At 49.9% G+C, this 20,437-nt stretch overlaps 1 protein-coding gene across 2 annotated transcripts in view; it reads right to left on the reverse strand.

The window, feature by feature from the left end:
• The window catches only part of RRBP1 (ribosome binding protein 1), a 59,727-nt gene extending 42,186 nt beyond the window's left edge, over positions 1 to 17,541 (reverse strand). Inside the window, exon 1 of one of the 2 annotated variants that reach the window (XM_057701636.1) lies at positions 17,223 to 17,541. In XM_057701636.1, the coding sequence (XP_057557619.1) occupies positions 17,223 to 17,508 (286 nt within the window). In that variant the 5' untranslated portion in view covers positions 17,509 to 17,541. The remainder of the gene's footprint in view (positions 1 to 17,222) is intronic. The other variant, XM_057701635.1, reaches the window with a different exon arrangement.
• Between the last annotated feature and the right edge of the window lie 2,896 nt (positions 17,542 to 20,437).

The raw sequence follows: 20,437 nt of genomic DNA on the forward strand, positions 1-20,437 counted from the left end.
TCCTTTTTCTTTTTTTTTTTTTAAAGGAAAAAATTGTTGCTATCCTTTAAATCTAAATAATTACTCAGTTGTGTTGGAAAGAGGCAACGCACCCCTAAGGGTCAAAACTTGAAAGGAACAAAGTGGTTGATACAGAGTGGAAACGTCCCTTACACCCCTGACTCTCAACTGCCTGGGTTCCAACCACTGGGAGAGAAGTCCTTTCACGGTTTCTTTTCTTCTACAAACTTCAGACCACTTTTCGTAGTTGGGTTTTTAATCACCTGGGACCTACTCTGGCATATGACAGGGAAGAGGGTCAGCTTCCCCCACGGCTTAAATTAATCACCCAGCGCCCCTTGCCGACGAGGCCACCCCCCGCTCCCGACTGTCAAGCTGCCTCTGTCCCGTCGGGTTTGAAGTACACGTGGTCCCCTCACTGGACTGACAAATAGTTCCACCTCCATGTTATCTGTTGCCCTGCACCAACACCACAGTTTTGGTCTGTGCATCCCCTCCAAAAATTCTACTGGGATTTCCACTCGAAACACACTAAATTTACAGAGGAACGTGAGGAGAGCTGACGCTGTTCACTATGGGGGCCAGTCGTGCACGGAGTGTGTAGCACGCACTCATTTCAACGTTCTTTCATACTTGCAAAGAGCTTTTATGATCTTCTCTACATAAGTCTTACACATCTTTTTTGTTGTTAACGTTATTGCTATTTTTAAATGTACTAGAAAAAGATATCTTTTTCTATTTCTAACTACAATCAGCCAAGTTATTCATTTTTGCATGTGTCATTTACCCAGATATTATGTGGAATGCTTGTCAAGTCCAGGAGTTTGTGGACTCTCTTCAAGAAAAATCACCTGTGAGAAGAGACAGCAGTTTCTTGCTTTCTAAGCCAATCATGGCATCTCTTTTTCTCGTCTCACCAAGCCGGCTCCAGGCTCGCTGGTCTCCACTTCCGATGCTTCACTGCTAATGCTGTGTTGACCACAGTCTCTTGGTAGAAACCTTTAATCAGGTTAAGCTATCTTACATTCCTAGTTACCTTTCCTTTTTAATAACTGGGTCTTAAATTCTAGCAAATGCTTTTTCTTTATCACTTGACATTTTCTCTAATTAGAAATGGACTGAATGAAAATAATATATATTCTCATGTTAACTCACAGATAGCTCTGATGGTGTAAACGCATCTTGAAGGTGGGTCTTTTCTTTTCTAATCCCTCACTAGATTTGGTCTGTCCACATTTTTACGTGGGATTTGGGTGTGTATGCTCTCAAGTGAGGGAAGGCAGAGGTCATTCCCAGGTTGTTCTCAGGCAGTCTTGGTGGCAAGGTCACTTCAGTCCCATAAAATGAGCTACGGACCATCCCTTTTCCTCTGTCCTTTGAAGGTTCAGAAAAACTTGCCTGTAAAACTGTCAGAAGCTGGTTTTTCGAGATCTGTTCTTGGAAAGGGGAGAGTTGGGTAGAGAGCTGATTGTTTTTTTTAATTGAAGTATAGCTGCTGTATATTATATAAGCTACAGGTTTACCACGTAGTGATTCATAATTTTTAAAGATTTTTAAAGTATAAACCTACTCCATTTAAGGTTATTATAAAACATTGGCTATACCCCCCATGTTGTACAATGTACCCTTGTATCTTATTTTATACCTACGAGTTTGTACCTCTTCCTCCCCTCCCCCTGTCCAGCCCCTCCCCCCTGGTAACCACTAGTTTGTTCTCTATATCTGTGAGTCTGCTTCTTTTTAGTTATATTCACTAGTTTATTATATTTTTTAGATTCCACATATAAGTGATATCATATGGTATTTTTCTTTCTGTCTGACTTCAGTTAGCACAATACCCTCTAGGTCTACCCATGCTGTTCCAAATGGCAAAATTTCATTCTTTTTCTTTTTTTTATGGCTATGTAGTATTCCATCATATATATATAAATATATATGTGATATATATATCACATCTTTTTTATCCATTATTCTGTCAATGAACATTCAGGTTGTTTCCATGTCTTGGCTATTATAAATAATGCTGCTATGAACACCGGGGTGCATGTATCTTTTTGTATTAGTGTTTTTGTTTTTTTCAGATACGCACCCAGGAGTAGAAGTGCTGGGTCATATGGTAGTGCTATTTTTAGTTTTTTGAGGAACCTCCATACTGTTCTGTTTTCCACAGTGGCTGCACCAATTTACATTCCCACCAACAGTGTATGAAGGTTCCCTTTGGTAGAGAGCTGATTTTTAATTGCTATTTCAATTTCGATGATGATTCCAGAACCAGCTTTTAGGTTTGTGATCCAATCTATATAACTAATTTTCATTATCCCTTCCTCCAACTTTCATTGGTTTATTCTGTTCTTTCTAACTTCCTGACATGAACATTTATTAACTTTCAGGCCTTTTTTGCTTGTAGCAAATATTTAAGGTAATAAATTTTCCTATAAATACTACAGTAGCTTTATCCTCCAAGCTACAATGTACAATATTTTCATTAGTGCTCAGTTCTGAGTGTTTTCTAGCTCCCACATGATCTCTGACCTGTGAGGTGGCATGTCCTTAACTTTCCTAACATGTGAGGGCTTTGAACTCTCATCAATAACCCTAACTCGACTGCACTGTCATCAGAGGACCTGTTCTATGTCATACAGGTCAAAGCTTTCAGACTTTGAACCATGATCCAGAGAAATAATTTTTTTACATGATCCAGGATACACACACATACACTAATATATGCATAATATGTACATAAACATGCAAATAACAGAACTTTCATGAAACAATAACTCAGTATTAGCACTGTGATGCACTGGTATTTTCTATGCCATTAAAATTTTAAATGTTTTTCAAAACAAATTAAATTGACTTTGAGGCTCATGACACGTTGGGCCTACAGTGTGAAAAATACTGACTTGGATTATGATATTGGCAAGTTTTGCTAGATTGTGGTCAATTTTTACAAACATGTATCTACTCTATGGAGTGATGGGCTCTACGTTCCAGCTTAATAACCTGTAGAACCACACTCATTTTTGTCAACTTAATCTAATAACTACTGAGAGCTTTAAAAATCTCCCTCCATGTTCATGGATTTATCAGTTTCTCCTGGGAATCTGTCAATCTGTGCTTTTTTGGAGGGCATCTTATTAGGTGAATATAAGATCAGAATTGTTACACCTTTCTGATAAAGGGCCTACTGTTTTTTCCTCTGTTATAAAGTGATCCTCTTTATCCCTAATAATGATTTCTTTTTCATTTCATTCTGATTGTATGTCTGATCTGACATAAATACACTACCATGTGTAAAATAGATAGCTGGTGGGAACATGCTATAAAGCACAGGAAGCTCAGCTCGGTGCTCTGTGACGACCTAGATGGGTGGGATGGGGGGTGGTGAGGGAGGTCCAAGAGGGAGGGGATATGTGTATACATATGGCTGGTTCACTTCATTGGACAGCAGAAACTAACACAACATTGTAAGGCGATTATACTCCAATTAAAAAAAAAAAGTTACATCAACTTTTGGGGGCTTCATATTGGCCTAGAATTATTTCCTATTCTTCACTTGCAACCTTTCTGGGTTCATATGTTTTAAGTGGAGCTCTTAGAAACAGCATATAGCCGGATTTTATTTTAAGACCAGCACAGCAATTTCTCTTTTTAACTGGTAGGTTTAGTTCATCAACATCTATTGCGATTCCCTATAAAACTGGACTCTATATTTATACCCTTGTTTTGTTATTCCTATTTACAATACTTTTTCTTTGCTTATTCCCTCTTTTTTTTTTTTCCCCACATTCCACTGGACATTTTCCTCTGTGTTTGAAAGTTACACTTCTCTGTTTATGTGTGTGTCTGTATGCAAGTGCTCTTTCAAAAAATTGTAATTAAAGTATCTTCTCCCCTTACCTTCTCCTAACATATACACCTGACATTTTGCAAAAGAGGAAGAGCCACAGGAGCCTCAGGTCTGGGGCCTCCATTGATGGGGGCCCCACCCCCTTCTCGCTCACACACACCTGGGCTACCTGCAGGTACTCTGAGTTCCAGACACTCGTGCTTAAATTACCCAAGTGGTTCCCAATCTGTCCGCGAGCCACTGCTTCCTGCACCCCACACCTTCTTTCTGAGTCTCCTTAACTACTTGTTTCAGCATGAATCTCCTCTTGATTGACATCCTCAGTCCTTACAGCCCTGGAAGGATGTTTTCCCTTCACCCTTGTTCTTCATGAATGGAGTAACTGGGTGTAGAAGTCCATGCTGACAGTTATTTTCTCTCACCACTTTGAAGATATTTTATCTGTCTTCTGGCTTTTTTTTCTGTTGGGCAGCAGGGGGTGGGGGGGTGTGCTTACTGTGGAGAAACATGTTGTCAATTTGTCATTCCTTTGTAACACCTTTTAAAAAAAATCTCTCATCACTTTCAGGATCCATCTCAGAGGTTCTGAGGATTCACCAATACCTTTAGATGTGTATTTATTTTTATGATCTTATTCAGGCTCACTGTGCTTTCTCATGTTTTTCACCAGTTCTGGAAAGCCCTTGGCCACTTAGTTCTTTGAAATTTCCTTGCTCCTGTTATTTTGTGGTAGAACTTCTAGCTAGACCTCAATCTCTCTGTGCTACCCCTCGGACATACATTCCACTTCACCAATTGTCTCCTCAGCTAAATCTAACCAGTTCTTTGAGTTATTCTATTTTATTTTTCCAAATTCACCTTGTTTTTTCCCTGGTGCTATTTTTCCCATTGACATTTTTCACTACCTACTTTTATACCTCTAATACTGACTTTGGTGGGACTTTATTAAGTTGCAGCCCTGTCCGGACTGAATTTCAGGCTTGTCTTTAAAAAGCTATTATATCTTTGCTTCTATGAGGCCTTCAGAGAAAGCAAGGACATTTTTAGATGCAGCAGCACCTCCTGCTAAATATTCCCAGGAGACTCTGCCTCCGCTGCCTCAGGACAAGGGTAGCTTGTCAGATGCTCCTGAGTGTCTGAGGGAAGACCCCACTAAACACCAACCAGGCGGGACCACGTCATCTCCCCCGACCCTCATCTCCCAACTCCTGGCCACTAGTTTGTCCTCTCAGTGCAGGTTTTACATCGGAGTGTGTGTGTGTATGTGTGTGTGGGGGGGTGTTCTACTCCCCCCACCCAGCTCCCACCTGGACATAAAAGCCAAAGACCCAAGACCAGACTTTGGATGACGACACCCAACTCACACTGCAGGGTCAGCCTTCTTCTGGGTCTCCCCACCCCTCCCCCTGCCCCCATCTTCCTCCCTGCTTGTGGCCTCCAAGATGTCTTTCACTGCCTTGTAAGCTCAGCTGTGCTCTTTAGAGAACGCTTGTTAACTCCATTTACCATTTCTAAATGTTTAGAGAAGACAGTTTTCAGGTCATCTCATCTAAAATTTTAAGTGTAACCTCTAATTCTTATTTTTTTTAACCTACAGAAACTAAAAGAAAATCTGGTAACTAAAAGATATAGTGTTCAGTAATAATTTATGTCATGTTTTAAGAGAATGGAAATAACTGACTTCCTACTTTAAAGAAACAATGCTATTCATTTTCAAGAAAGATAAAACACTCAAAATAGAAATGTATTCTATTCTAAGCCTTGGCTTATTCATCAGCTAGTTCAGATTCAATTTCTTTGCTAACGAAAAAAAAATAAAGCACTGACATGTTTTTGTGTTTCTCCAAAATAACAGTCTCTGGAAAAGTAAGTACTTAGACCTCAATCTTCTGAGCGCTTGCGAGGAGCCTACTGGCCTCCCAGTGAAGACAACACGCACACGGGGTAGGGATCAGGAGTCCTGGCTCCTCAAGACGCACACAGACGTGCAGAGCTCTTCCTGCAGTGGACACGAAGCTCCCAGGAAGCAGGACCAGCGGTCTCCCACTGTGTCCAATCAAACCTCAGCACATTCACACTCCTAAGTGTCTGCGGAGGGAAGACCCCACTAAACATCAATCGGGTGGGGGCCACTCATTTACACAGCCACACAGAATTGAGAACCACCTCGCAACAGAAAAGCACAGGCATCCTGGTGGAGGAAGAGAACACACACTGCAGGGTCTCACATGCTTTCGGAAAGAGTTACTTTTTCTCAGTTTTTTGGTTTTTACACTACTGCAAAGTGGGGTCTCTCAAGTTTCATTTTCTGTTTGTTGCTGGCAATACTGACACGTAATTGATTTCTATAGGGTGGTCCCCCCGTCCCCCCAGAAACCCTGCCTAATTCTACTAACACATCTGTAGATTAAAACATTTTTTCTACGCACATACGCATATTGCTGGTGAATTTTGTTCCTTTCTTCCCAATCCTATCTTCTGCTTCACTTTTCTTGAATTTTTGCACAGGGCAGGACTGCCAACACCGCACTCAAGAGAAGGAGTGTCAGCAGGTATCCCGTTCTTTCTGATCTCGAAGGGAAACATCTGGCCCATAGGCTTTCCTGTAGGTATGCCTTTCATCAGGTTCTCCTTTTCTTAGCTCACTGTTGTTAAGTTATATTTTCCCAGAAATTCACCTATGTTGTTAAAACTTGCAAAATTACTGCCATGTTGAGACGAAAAACAGAAGTCTTGTGTGTACAATGCGTCGCAGAGCCTCCTCCTCTGGACCCTCCAGCTTCTAATAAACACCTGTGACACTGATTTTTACTTAGCACAAGTTGTCCGTGATAACCACTCACCTTTTTAACGTCACCCATCTGTAGTGAAGCCCCATTTTACACTCTTGATATTATTTGTGCCTTTTTCTTGACCAATTTTACTTGATATTTGTCAACGTCACTCATCTTTTGTAAGAATACACTGTGTATTTATCTGTTTTTGGTTTCAATAACCCCTTCTCACTGTCACTCCTTCTGACTGGTTTATTGGTTTTGACTTTGTCACTTCTGGAGACAGATGGTTACTTACTAGCTCATTAATTTTCATCTTTTCTTCTTTCTTTATACATGTTTTAAACTTATCAATTTCCCTATAAATAATATTTTAGCTACATCCTACAAGTTTTGATGTGTATTTTCATTAGCATTCATTTCAAAATATTTTCTATTTTCCTTTTTTCTGACCTACAAATACATGCTGTAAGTATTTTAATTTCCATATACATGGAGATTCTCTTTTTGTTCATATTTCTAGTTTAACTGACCTCTGGTCGGACTACCTGCTCTACATGATTTCAATCCTCTCATATTTGTTAAGACTGACTTTAAGGCCCCGGATACAGCCAATCTTTGAAGATTCTGAAGTCAAATATGTATTAGCTGGCTGCAGTGTTCTAGGTATATATAGTCATAGATCACATTCCTAATTTTGTTCAAAGTTCTAATCCTTAGTGATTTTGGTCTGCTTAGCTGTCAATTACCAAGAGAATGTGCTAATATTCTCTACTATGATTATAGATTTGACCATTTCCTGTAGTTCTGTCAATTTTTGTTTTATAAATTCTTTCATTTTCACCCTGCCTCTTGTAAACAAGAGTTAGATTTTTAAAATCTAGTATGATATCTTTACATTTTAACTGGAGTATTGAGCCAATTTACATTTAATATAAATGCTGACAGAGTTGAGTTTAAGTCTATACTTTTATTTTGTGCTATCTCCCCACCTGCCCTGGCGTTCTTTTTGTCTCCTGTCTTACTTCATTTTGGATTGTTTTGAAGTCACTCCATTTTTCCCCTCTACTATTGCAGAATACACTGTTTCTATTCTTTAGTGACTACCTCTAAAACACAATAATGTGTGAGGTTCACAAAGTTCAAAGTTAAACAGAACTTCACCCCCTCCACTAGGCCCACACCCATTTAACTCAGGTGTTATTAACCATATCCTTTTCCCACCCACCCCAAACCTTATTATCATCCTTTCACATTTGTTTAGAGTTGCCCAAATGTTCCCATCTTCTCCATCCTTCACGGTCTGCACAGCTCACTCCTGTTTGGCGCTCCTTTCCTTCCGACAACATCCTTGAGAATTTCCTTTAGCCAAGATGTCACTAATCATGTCTGGGCTTTTGCCTCAAAAGTACCTTCACTTCACCCTCCCTCTGGAGTTTTTCCTTTGGTTGCTGTGTCACTACACTTTCTACACGTAGGTCTTTTCCCATTTGCATGGGCGTCTCCTCCATTTGGTACAATTCTCAGTCGTCACCTTGCCCATCACGGGCTCTGGCACATCACTTCTCCTCTCCTGACTCTCAGCTGCTCTCACAGGTTACTGCCCTGTTTGGTTCTCCGGTGAAATCTGTACCTTCTGCTCTGTCTTCCAGTTCAATCACGCTCTTCAATCTGTTGGGTTTTTAACGACAGCGGTTGAGCTGCCCACGTCTAAACTGCACCTGATTCCTTTTTCAGATTTGCTAGGTCACTTAACAGTTTCCTTTCTTCGTAGGTATTTTCAGTCTTGTCTATGCTCTTTAGCAGAGTAAGAAGCTCTTTTAAACTCTGTGTCAACCACTCATCATCTCGTGCTTTCACAGACGTTCCCGCTGGTCCTCATTCACTAAACTCAGAACTTGTGTTTGGTTATTCTCAACCAGGGACGCTCGTTTTCCTTGAAAATTACACCTGGGGATCCTCTGAGCCTAGGATAAAGGCACAGTCCTTCAAAGACCTGCTTGTTCATGGACTGGCCCAGGAGCACTCTTTATAAAGAATCAGAATCGGCTTGAGAATGTCCTACTGCGTGGGTCACAGGATCTGCCTGCGGGACGTCTCAGGAGGGAACGGGCTCACTTCTGACTCACCTTCACCCTGGAGCAGGAGTCCTCAGTGGGCACAGCTTCCATCATCCTGCCCACCTTGGTCTCTGCCCCCTGTGCCCAGAGGTACCATCAGAACTAACAATTTGCCCAGTTCACCAAATGCCCTCAGGACTGTGCTCACCACCCAGAGTTGTACTTTGCACTGAGACTCTGGTCTCCTCACCACCTTCCCTCACGATCTTCCAAGCCATTCAGTGCTTTCCACGGGTGTTGTTCTCCTCTGTTCTGTACCACTTGCCCTACCTGAGAAGACTGGTCCAGACTTCCCAGCCCACCCTGTCACCAGAGCACAGCCCACCCTTACTTATTCCAGTTACTGACATTTGGCACTGCTGCCACTCGTGGCCAAACCAAACCCTGGCCAGGCAAGCTCTTAAAGGAAGATGCACACCATCCCTGTGACGTGACCGGAGGGCTGCTGGGTAGGGGGACTCCCACATCCATGCCTGGACGCACATCTGTCCCAGGAGGGGGGGAGCCTGCCTGCTGCCCTTGCCCCAGACCCTGGGCTCTGCACAGGACCCCGGGAGGTGGGCGGATGCTCAGGTTAGAAACGTGTGGGTCAGGCTGAATGACCTCTGGTACCCAACAGCTGGCTCCTTCGTTTTGAAGAAATCCACTTAATACTCCAACACTCACTACATTGATCTGGGTGGGACCAGGGTGAGGTGGGGAGTCTGATGAAGAATCTTCCCGCAGATCAAAGCTCAGTGAGCTCCTCCCTCACTTACTGTGAAGGGCTGCCTTTCTGCTCAGACTGCAATTGCTCACAGGCAGTAAAACCTGACCCTTTACCGCAAGCCCTTTGCAAAGGCTCATCTTTGATGAAAGACCTCCAGGACATAGCCAGGGCATCATGAGGGGGTGCTTTTATCAGCAGTGGTGGTAACTCCAGTTCACCCTGGTTCCTTGTTGAAGTCACATTCCAAGCTCCTACAATGCTGGTGGCAGTCAGTACAAATGAGAACCAGCACTCTGGGGAAAAGTCCACAGTCGTCCAAGGCTAAGCATATGCCTCCAGTGGCTGCAGTCCCATGCCTGGGAATAGACCCGTTGGAAATGTGGACATGCGGTCATCAAAGTCAGGGGCAAGACTATATTTTATAATATCATGTAATTTAAAGTACATCATAACAGAAGCCCCAAAGTGGAAACTATCCAAGTGCCCCTGCCAGTGGCACACGGGGCACGTACAGCAGCGGATGAACTACAATAGCCCAAGAGCACGGATGGCCCTCACGCTCACACGTAATGTCGAATGGGAGACCCTGAAGAGCAGAGGCCGTGTGTCCACTTGCCCCGAGCTCACACGCCGGCGGGAGGGACCTGAGAGCCACAGGTCAGGGGAGCAGTTACCCCCAGGGACGGGCGGCAACCCAGAGGGCACAAGATGAGCTGCTGGGGGACGATGTTTCTTCGTTGGCTGGTTACATGAGTTGGCTGCTCTGTGGAAGTTTACTGAGCTATAGACAGGACAGTGCATTTCTCTATATTTGTATTTTACTTTAGTAAAGAGTTTAAAATACACACACACACATAAGCCAACTCTGGTAGGAAAATGAATCCACACGGCTCTTGAAGGAGGAGCTTCTCTGATGTCTGGCGGGTGTGTCACGGCACATCCACTCCTGCCACCACCCAGGACTCTTGTGTGTTCACCACGCAGCTCCCAAGAGAGGGGAAGCAGGGACCAAGGTCACGGCGCCGCCTCCTGCCTCCACACCCCATAGACCTCGCTGTCCCCATGGCTTCTGAAACCAGGGCTCAGGGTTTCCCTCTTAGGTTGGAGGTGACAACACAGGCAGCAGTGGCCCCGTCCATGCCCCTAACGACACGTCCCTAAATGAGACCACTAGTGACAGGGTTGTCACCCATTCACTCTTGCGCACTGACCCCTTCCCCAAGTCACTGCAGTTACTACGAAATTTCCCAACTACAACGACTTAGAACTCACTGAGAAATGAAAACGTATTCAAAAGAAATAAAGCTGCGTCTAATTCCTATGCAGGATGAGTCTTAATTCAAAAGGAAACAGTTTTTGTTACAGCTGAGTTGTACATTTTAACCACTGAATGAAAAGTTTCAGAAAAACATACTGCCTGGGCTGAGGGCCAGAACCTGGCATGAAGTGAGTAGGCCAAATCCTCCCATCAGAAGGCGCCAAGAGTCTAGGGTCTACTTTTCCGTTTCTTTGCCTAAAAGCAAAGGCCAGCAGAGAGGAGGCAATGAGGGATGTGGGCTTGGCCTGGAAGGGGCTGCAACCAACCAGCTGCCCGACTCCAGCATCCCCACCAGCCCGCCCGGCTCCAGCATCCCCACCTGCCCGCCCGGCTCCAGCATCCCCACCTGCCCGCCCGGCTCCAGCATCCCCACCAGCCCTCCCGGCTCCAGCATCCCCACCTGCCCCGTGCCTACACTCGCTCCTCAAGGAAACACCATCTGGGAGGCGGGAGGTTCATCTCACCCAGCCCTCTTACTCCTCAGTCCGACAAAGTCTGACTAAAAGAAGGGAGACTGGAATGCCAACTACCAGAAAAGAATTTCCCCTCCTATCACAAAGGAACACTCCCGCTCACAAAACACAAAATCCACCTCTTTTCAGAGCCAGCACATTGTTCAAACCAAAAATAACGTTCTGTTTCCTGGTGAGGGCGTCGTCACCGATACGTCTGGTTGCTCTGCAAGCCCATCAAGCTCATCAACTGCACTGGGAAATAAAGGATATTCGCTGCGAATTCTACCCCCGGTACCAGCACAGGCACCTGGGAAGGGCCCAGCCCAGTGCGGCCCACACGTGGGTGACAGACAGTGGAGAACAGGCGGCGATGAGAACTGGCCTGCAGGTGCAGGGCACCTGGGAGTGAGCAAACACCCGAGCCTTCTGCCGGGGGTCACTTTAGAGCCCTGGCTTCTTCTGGTGGAGCAGGACAGGCCATGTGTGGCAGGGTTGCCATAAGTGTAACTGTCAGCATCCCAACCAGAGCCAGGCTGGACGAAATCCAAAAGTCACTTGGCTTTGGAATATGTTTTTTGTGTTTACATTTGATGCTCTAGGAATCCAGGCTACTTGAGGCTAAATGATAACATACTCACAGAACACAAGCACTAGAAAATCATTTCTCTGTTAGCTCGGCAAGGATGGGCAGCTACTGTGTGCCACCATCCAGATACCAGGGATGCCTCGGGGAAACAGGGCAGATACACCCCTGTGCTGGGAGAGCTCATGCACCGGTGGCAGAAATGACAAAGTCAGTCACATACATGACACAGGAGGTGGTGATAATGAAGAGAAAGCCATGCAGAGAAATGGGACAGGAATTACTGGGCTGTCAGGGAGGTCACACTGCACAGACCTGAGAATGGTAAGGAAGCAAGCCATGTGGCCATCTGGCAAAAAGCTCCCCAGGGAGAGCAACAGAATGTGCAAAGGCCCTGTGGCAGAAGCATGCCCAGGAAACAGAGGGAGGCCAGTGTGACCAGAGCAGAGGGTGGAGGTGGCAGCAGTGAAGCCTGAGGGAAAGCCAAGCCTTGGAGGCCACTGGACAGACGCTGGCCAAGGAGCGTCCTGAACACAGGGTAACACGGTCTGCTCTAGGAACAGACCAGAAGGCAGGGGATGAGAGAAAAAGCAGGCAGACCACTTCAGAGCTAGTGAAGCTAGCCAGGGGATAAAGGGTCTGCACCAGGCTGGCACCGGGGGACATGGTGTAATGCATGGAGCTGACGGGTTTGCCATCGTAAAGGATAAAAGTACGAGAAGGCACGGAGTGAAGGATAAACCACGGTGTGTGGTCTGAAAGATGGAGCCACCTGACCTGGTTTCATTTTACACGAGGAGGAAACTGAAGCCCAGGGAGGAAAAAAGTCAGGTCCAAGGTCACACCACTTACTCTGGGGACTAGAACCCGGACTGGTGCTCACCCACCGCCCCGAGATGCAGCCCAGCAGGAGACCCTGGTGACCACTGAGGTCACACGCGGATGCTCTCCAACTCCTCTTTGCTCCCAGACACCGGTGCCCAAGCATGTACTGTGAGCAAGGCTGGGAGGACAGCACAGGTCCTGCTCAGGGATGGCGACCACAGTCCACGCTGCCGTCTAACCACAGTCCACGCTGCCATCTAAGAGAGCATATGCGGTGTGCCCAGAAATTCCCACTTTCCCCAAAAGAACCCCAAAATCTAGATTTTAACAACAACAATTTCTCCAATTTTAAAAGGTGGCTCCATTGTTTAGTAACACGGGGCTGGACAAACCTCATGAGTTGGTCAAGCTCCAACCACGCAGGGCACCAGCTAGGAACCAGTCTCAGGACAGCCTGAAACACACCTCACCCGGGGCCAGGGCACACAGTGAAAGCTCTGGGTCTAAGATGGTCTTTTATTCTAACTATGAAGCCAGCAGATAACATTCACTATCACTATAAAGAGCTGATCGCTTCCAGCACAATCTTAGGGGCCTCCTGTCTGACCAATAAGAAAGTAGCCGCCCATCACTCTGGGTTCTCTGTTAACTGGCTGGACGTTACTCTACACAATGTACTAAGATGAGGCCACTAGTACAGCCGAGAATTGGAGACCGGCAGCTGTTCCAGCCTTGCCAAAATAATCAAACGTAGAAATTATAAAACTTTCTTTATGAATTAAAGTTGCTCTGCGTTGCTAGGTAGGTGGGAAATGCATGTCACTTACAGCTCTTAGTCGGCTTGTGTGTTTCAGGAGGCTCATCAGAGCTGGTAAGCCTAAGAAAACAGCCTCCTAGGAAGTCCCCAGGTTAACTTTCTATAATGCTAAGTAGCCCTCTTGCCCAGGCTCTCTCACTCAGAATTAAATATTTACCTCCCCTATAAGCCATATGCTTTCTGCCCAATACCTATTTTCCGTATCTGTTACGTTTGACCACGTTGATGCCATTGGTGTTAGGTAAGAAGCTCTCCAGGGCAGGACCACTGTCTGTGCTGCACCCCTGCTCCACCCCACCCCAACTCTTTCCTTTAATGTGCAATTTATAATGCACACCAAGAGTCAGGAATAACTGCTTTCTAAAGGTGACACCTTATTAGGTGGAAGCACATGAACTGCCACTAGTCAACTCTTTCTGACCTACAGAACCAGCACTTGATCAGGTTCAACAGGACAGTATCTAAACGGTCAATAAGATCAGAGCCGTCAACGTTCAGGGAACATCAGCTACCTCCAGACCAGTGCTGTCCAGGACAACTCTCTGTGGCAGTGGAAATGACCACCACGTGGCGCCAGGCACTGAAATGTGGCTAGTGGGACTAAGAACTGAATTTTAATTTTATTTACCTGTAATTAAGTTTAAATACCTCTGCGTGGCTACTGTACTGGAAAACACAGTTCTAGACGGAGCACCTTCAGACACGAATGAGGTTCACTTGTTTGTGGTGTCTGAAGGCCGAGCACACAGGAGATGCTTGAGAAAGACATGAACAAAAGCACAGTCGTGGCACTGCCACACTCCACACTGACTCCCTGCCTTCATTTTTATCTGCCAGTTCCAGGTGCTTCCTTGGGTACTTACTGTCCCAGCGAGTGTGGAATTACACGGACTGTAGGGGAACATTCAGAAGGCCGTGCCCACGTCACCCAGCAGCTGGGCACCAGGAACTGACCTGCTGGGCCTCCACGTTCTCATCCACAGGATGGGAACAACCACATCTACACTACGAAAAGGGGTTGCTGCAAGGCCGAGATGCACATCTCAGTTGCGAATCTCAGTCTAAACAGTAAATCTTAAAATCAAGTTGGGCTGAGCTTCAGTTGTCCAATGAGCTAGCTGGAGAAAATGTAACAGGTGTGCTGGTCTACCTCATTTCATCAACATTTATTGTGTTACGGGCCAGGCCTTAACCGTCACCGAGCCAAGATGTACAGATGGAGAGCACCATCTCCACCTTCATCATTCCCACCGACCATTAGTTTTTCTCCCAAAACAAGGTTTTAGCACAGAAAAATCTGGATTCTCAAAAGAGCTCCCTCCCTATGTGTCACTCACCTCCTCGTTAAGCTCCTTGGGATAAAAGAACAAGTAAGAAGAGTCTGGGGTCCTGACATTTTTAAAAGGCATCCCTGCTACATAATAAACCAGCATTCCAGTCAAATCATTTGCATTCAACCACTTACATGGAATTTGGTGCTATATTATCACTGTAGCCTATTGACTTTCAGCAAAGAGCATGATTGCTCAAATGTGACTCAATGACTTCGGATTTATTTAAAACTCCCATCACCAAAAAATACTCATGCACCAAGGTACCAGTCTAAGTTCTTAATCTCTGTAGAGATGTTCGGAGGCTGACTCCTAACTATGAAAGTGAAGAGTTCTGTCTGATTTAGCACAGTGCTTCCAGCTCTACGCACTGGACACTATTTCCGGTCCGCGAGACACCCCTCCCAATCTTGGCCCCCACCCTCACCCCTAACAGCTTCAACGGGCCCAGAAGCCCTTCGAGTGCAAGCCCTGCTCCACCTTCCATCTCCAGCTTTTCTCCTTCACTTCAACAGAGAGGGAAGTGGCACCTCCAGGACCTCAGAAACAGAGCTTCTTTCTGGAAGGGAAACAAGTTGGCCGCCCACAGTGGGGCTGACCTCTGCAGAGTTCATAAAGGAATGGAGACGTCACCACAGCACGCTGGGGGATCACCAAGCCTTCTCTGGGGTCGGAGAGACAGGAAGTCAAGACGGCCAAGCACAGAGGAAAGTGAAAGGGGGGAGGCAGAGTGCGCCCCAGCCCGCGGGGCTGGTGTAAAATGCTCCGCTGTCCCTTCTGGACGCACTGGACAGAAGACCGGAGACTCTGGGGACACTCAACAGCCAGAGCTCTGAAGAGATCTTCCCCAAAGTCCAGAAAACCCCATATAGACGCCCCCCCCTCCCCCGAAGCTGCCAGCACACCAGACAACAGCGACCCAGGAGACTCCCAAGAGCCTGCAAAGTTTCATTTTCTTGGTGCTTCCTAGACTCTGCTAACCTCCGACCTCCAGGAGTTATTGCCAAACTGCCTTCTGTTTGCACAAAGTCCCAGGGTTTCCCAGCACTTACCTGGGAGGCTGCCCGACCCTACAGGGAGTGCGTGGTTCTATCTCCAGGCTAAACTCGGGTTCAGAGAGGTTAAGAACCCTGAGCAGAAGGTCTGGAGCGTGGCAGGGGGTGGGATCCAGAGGCCGGGACGTGGCAAGGCTGCGTCCACGGCGGGCGGACGGGCCGGAGCCAAACCCAAACCCAGACCCCACCTTTCTCCCGGCCCGAACACCCTGAAAACTCCTGCAACAACAGCAACAGCCAACACCTGTGGACTACTCCCCCCTACGTGTGCTGGGTCTTCCCGGTTCTCTCTCCGGCAGCCCCGCTGTTCCGACGTGGAAGCGGATCCCAGAGTGAAACAGCTTGGCCGACTCCCCACGGTGCCGGCTTTCGGAACCCACCCCGTAGCCACGACACCACCTGAGCTACCGTTTGTCATCTGCAATGTAGGCAGTGGTCCCCGAGGCTTCCCAAGTGCTGTCCTGGAAGCGCGGACCCCAGCCCGCCCTCCCCTGCCCGGGGCAAGGCCGGGATCCCGGGGCCCGCAACGGGCGCCAGGCCGGAGGTGCCGCTTCCGCCGGGCCTGGCACCGCCGGCCCATTCATCCATCGTCCCCCCGCCGGGCGCCCTCGCGCCGGGTCCGCGCGGCCGGCCAGGGAAACAGCGCCCCCGGCCCCGCCGCCAGGGGGAGCAGGGAGCCGCCGCCCGCACTCCGGGAAGTTGCCACCGCGGCCACCGGGCGTCCGGACCCGGACGGTCCCGGTCCCCGCAAGGCGACCCCCCGGCCCCGAGCCCGGCCCGCCCCGCCCCGCCGGCGCCGCCCGGCCCTGCCGCGCCCCCGGCTGCAGCCCGAGACAGGAGCGCTCGGCCCGGGCCCCCATTCCACCCCCCATCCCCCCCGCGCCGGCCTCCGCCGCCTTCCGCCCGCCCCCACCCCCCCAGCCCGGACTCCAGCCCAGCAACGTCATCCGGCCGCTTCCCGAAGCTTAACCCCTTCCTCCGCCAGCTGTGCGCCGCCCCGCCCCGCCGCCAACTTTCTTCGCCCAACTTCGGAGCGCGCGGGCCGGCCCGACGGCCCGGCAGAGAGGGAGGGGGGAGCGGCCACGTCGCGCCGCCGGGCCGCCGCAGGTCCCGCCGACGGCGAGAGCGTGGGGTCCACGCCGCGGGCGCGCTCGGCCGACGCCCCTGCACGGGGTTCGGCCCGGCACACGCCCCCAGGGCCCGCCCGGACCCCCAGGGTCCGCGGCCGCGGCGACGGCGGGCGGCGCCGCCGGGGGAGGGGCCGCCAGGGAGACGTGTCAGTCCCGGCGCGGCCGGCCCGGCCCCGCCCGGCCCCGGAGCCCCGACGGCCCGGCCCGCGCGCCGCCGCCGCCGCCGCTGCTGCAGGGCCCGGTCAAGTTTCTTACCTGCAGCCGGAGACACGGGAGGGAGAGCGAGAGAGCAAGAGCCGCCGCCGCCGCCGCCGCCGCGGAACCGGGAGAAAGGAGCCGGCCGAGCCTCTGCCGAGAAGCCGCCTCCGAGCAGCTGCAAGCGCTGAGACCCCGACGCCGCCCGCCCCGTCCGCCGTCCGCACCGGCCGCCAGCTGGCTGCGTGCGCGCGTGTGGAGTCGTGGCACTTTCTGCCTCGGAGCTGGCGAACGGCCCCCTCCGCTGGGATCGCCGCCTCCTGCCTTCCCCACCCGGGCCAGCCATTCATCGAGCCGCCTCTCCCCATTGGCCCGCGCCCCGCCACTCCGCCGGCCGCTGGCCAGTCAGAGCGCGGGCAGCCGAGCCGCGGCGGCGGCGGCCATTGGGCGGAGAGGCGGGTCTCCGCCTCGGCCAATGGGAGAGGGGAGGGGCTGCGGGGAGCCACGGGGGCGGGGCCGGGGAGGGGAGGAGCCGCGCGGCGAGGCGCTCTGCCCAGCGCGGGGGCGGGGCGGGGCCGGACGCGCGGCCGAACGGGGGAGGGGGCGCCGGCCGGCTCCTCCCACTCCGGTCCCTCCTTCCCGTTCGCCTGCGCTGGCTCCTAGCGGGCTCCGGCCCGGCCGGTTGCGATGGTTCGAATCCCGGCGGCGCCGCGCCGGCGCTCCTGGCCCTCCGGCGCTGAGGTGGCGGCGGGTGTCACCCTGAGCAGGCTTGCGCAACACGGGAACAGTAGGGAGAAATGCTCCGTTTAAAACCAACTAACTTCCCCTGCAGCAGCGCCCCCTCCGGGCCCTGGATGGGAGGACAAGTTCTGCTGGGGGTCAGCCCAGAGAGGGCACGTCCCTGTCTTCAAAAAGATTACAGTCAGCACCAGAAAGAATTTTCCTGAGTAAATGGAGGAATTGGGGCCGAAAGGCCAGACGGTGCAGGAAGAATGGAGGGTGGACGTCATTTGCACCCATTTTCAGGGAGGTTACACTGAGGCACCGTCCACACCTCAGCAGGCAGCAGGGCAATAACTGCGATTCACCTTCTGGCGTTTTACTACCCGCAATGGGGAGGGTGAGAGGGTCTGACCCACGTAAACCCACCCACTTCCCAGAAAACTGAGCGAGTGGTGCTTCATGACAAGACTTCCTCCCCGACACCCCCCCACCCCCACCCCCACCCCCACCCCCACCCCCACCCCCCTCCCAGTATAAGCCAACACTCTCTCTTCATAACCAAATAAGTCTTTCAATTAAGATAATTTTAGGCCTGGTTTCTAACCATTATATCAGTGTCTCTTAAAGCTAACTCTTTGAACTTAAGCCAAAGCCAGTTTCTTCGAAATTAAGGTTTCTGAGAGGCCAAAAGGGCTGCTGCAGGCTGATCTGCCCGTACCATTTTCCCTACCCCCGTGGCTGCAGAATCCTGTTCCTAATAGCTGTTTCTTGGACAGTTTCGCATAGCCCCTCCCCCTTTGTCACTGGTACTGTAGGAATTGTTAGAGACATGTGGAAATATAAGCCATCATGAGGAAATGAAGAGGGGCTGGGTTGAAACTAAATCGTTCATTCCTGTTTTTAATCTCAGCCTAGCACATTAATGATCCATCAATGGGGATTAACCTGGATTAGCTTTCCACACTCAGCCTTTTTTCAGTGGTGAGCCCCGGCTTGGTGTAACAGTCAAGTATCCCAGCTTCTGGCTGCATATGCTACCAACTATTTCTAATTGACCACGGGTAAGTCAGTTAACCTCTCTGAACATGGGTATACTCTTTTAAGACAGTCACTCCCTGCTCTGGGTTTTGGAGAGTCATTCTTCCACCCATCTTTCCATCTATCCATCCACCCATCCTCCATCCACCATCCATCCATCCACCCATCCTCTATCTACCCATCCACCCATCCACCCATCCACCCATCCATCCACCCGTCCATCCACCCATCCACCCGTCCATCCACCCATCCATCCACCCATCCATCCACCCATCCATCCACCCATCCATCTATCCATCCATCCATCCATCCATCCACCCATCCATCCATTCATTGGTGTCTGTCGAGTGCCCAGAATTCACTGCAGGCCGGGCAAGCAGCTTAGAGTGATACTCAGGCCCAGTAAAGACCCACCTGCCCTTGGAGGCCTTGCTGTGGGCACAGACTTCCTTCATCTTATTCACACTGTTTAGGTTTTCCCAGAAGCAGATCCTGACCATGAGGGTTTGGGTGCAAGTGACTCACTGGGGGGATGATCACAGGAAACACTGGAAGGAAAGTGGGATGGGAAGGGACTGGTGAAGAGCACAGTGCCAAGCAAGTGGCCTCTGCGGGCAGCTGAGGCTCAGCATCACTGAGCTCACAGGGACCGTATGGAGCCTGCCCCAGAGGTGTCCCACCTGCAGGGCGGACTCCCAGTCCTCATGGTGGAGGGCTTCTTTGGGCGGGGGGGGGGGGCTTTAACTCATCCCGACACCGTGTCAGCCAGAGAAAGCCTTCCAGCAGAGAGAAGCAGCTGTTTGCAGCAAGAAGCCCTTGGCAGAAGGCTGAGTGCCTGGAGCATCTGGGGGCCACGAGGGCATCTTCTACCGACTCTGACCCCACGCCTGCACAGAGTAGGGTCTCCATAAATGCACGTTCATTAATGTTGTGAAATGAATCATGGGATTACAAAGTCCCTATGAGTGAAGGGTGTTTACAAAAAGGGGCTCTGTCTGCTCTCTCCTGTGATTGACATTTGGTTTGGCCTCAACACAGCATATGGTTCAGTATGGACGAGTGGCCTGGCCTGACCCTTTGCCTTTGCTTGTTCCCTGCCCCTTGCCCAACCTCCACGAGGAGGTCAGCACCCACCTCCCCACCCCCACCCCCTGGCTGGCCTGACTCTCACTCACAGCCACTGCTGTGCCTGCAGACCACCCCCACCCCCGCCCTGACCCCCTAGACATGCTCAGCCTCCTCAGCGTGACTCAGCCTTGTGCTCTCCCAAGGTGTGTCTGGGAAAAATGGGAACCACCCCCAGGACTAGATGGACGGGCGGTGCCTGTGGGAAAGCTAGGGGCTTCCCCCAGGCTTAGGGGCCCTGGCCCTGCCACAGGCCTGTAACCACCAAGCCACCCAGCACAACAGGGATCCCATCACCCAGCCCAGCCTCCAGGTCCTGTCTGCTCAGTGCCAGGCAGAGGCTGAAGCCTGGAATCAGGTCCCTTCCGCCCCCTGGATGATAGTCCAGT

Source organism: Hippopotamus amphibius, chromosome 12 (assembly GCF_030028045.1).
Source record: "Hippopotamus amphibius kiboko isolate mHipAmp2 chromosome 12, mHipAmp2.hap2, whole genome shotgun sequence".
NCBI classification, from domain to species: domain Eukaryota; kingdom Metazoa; phylum Chordata; class Mammalia; order Artiodactyla; family Hippopotamidae; genus Hippopotamus; species Hippopotamus amphibius.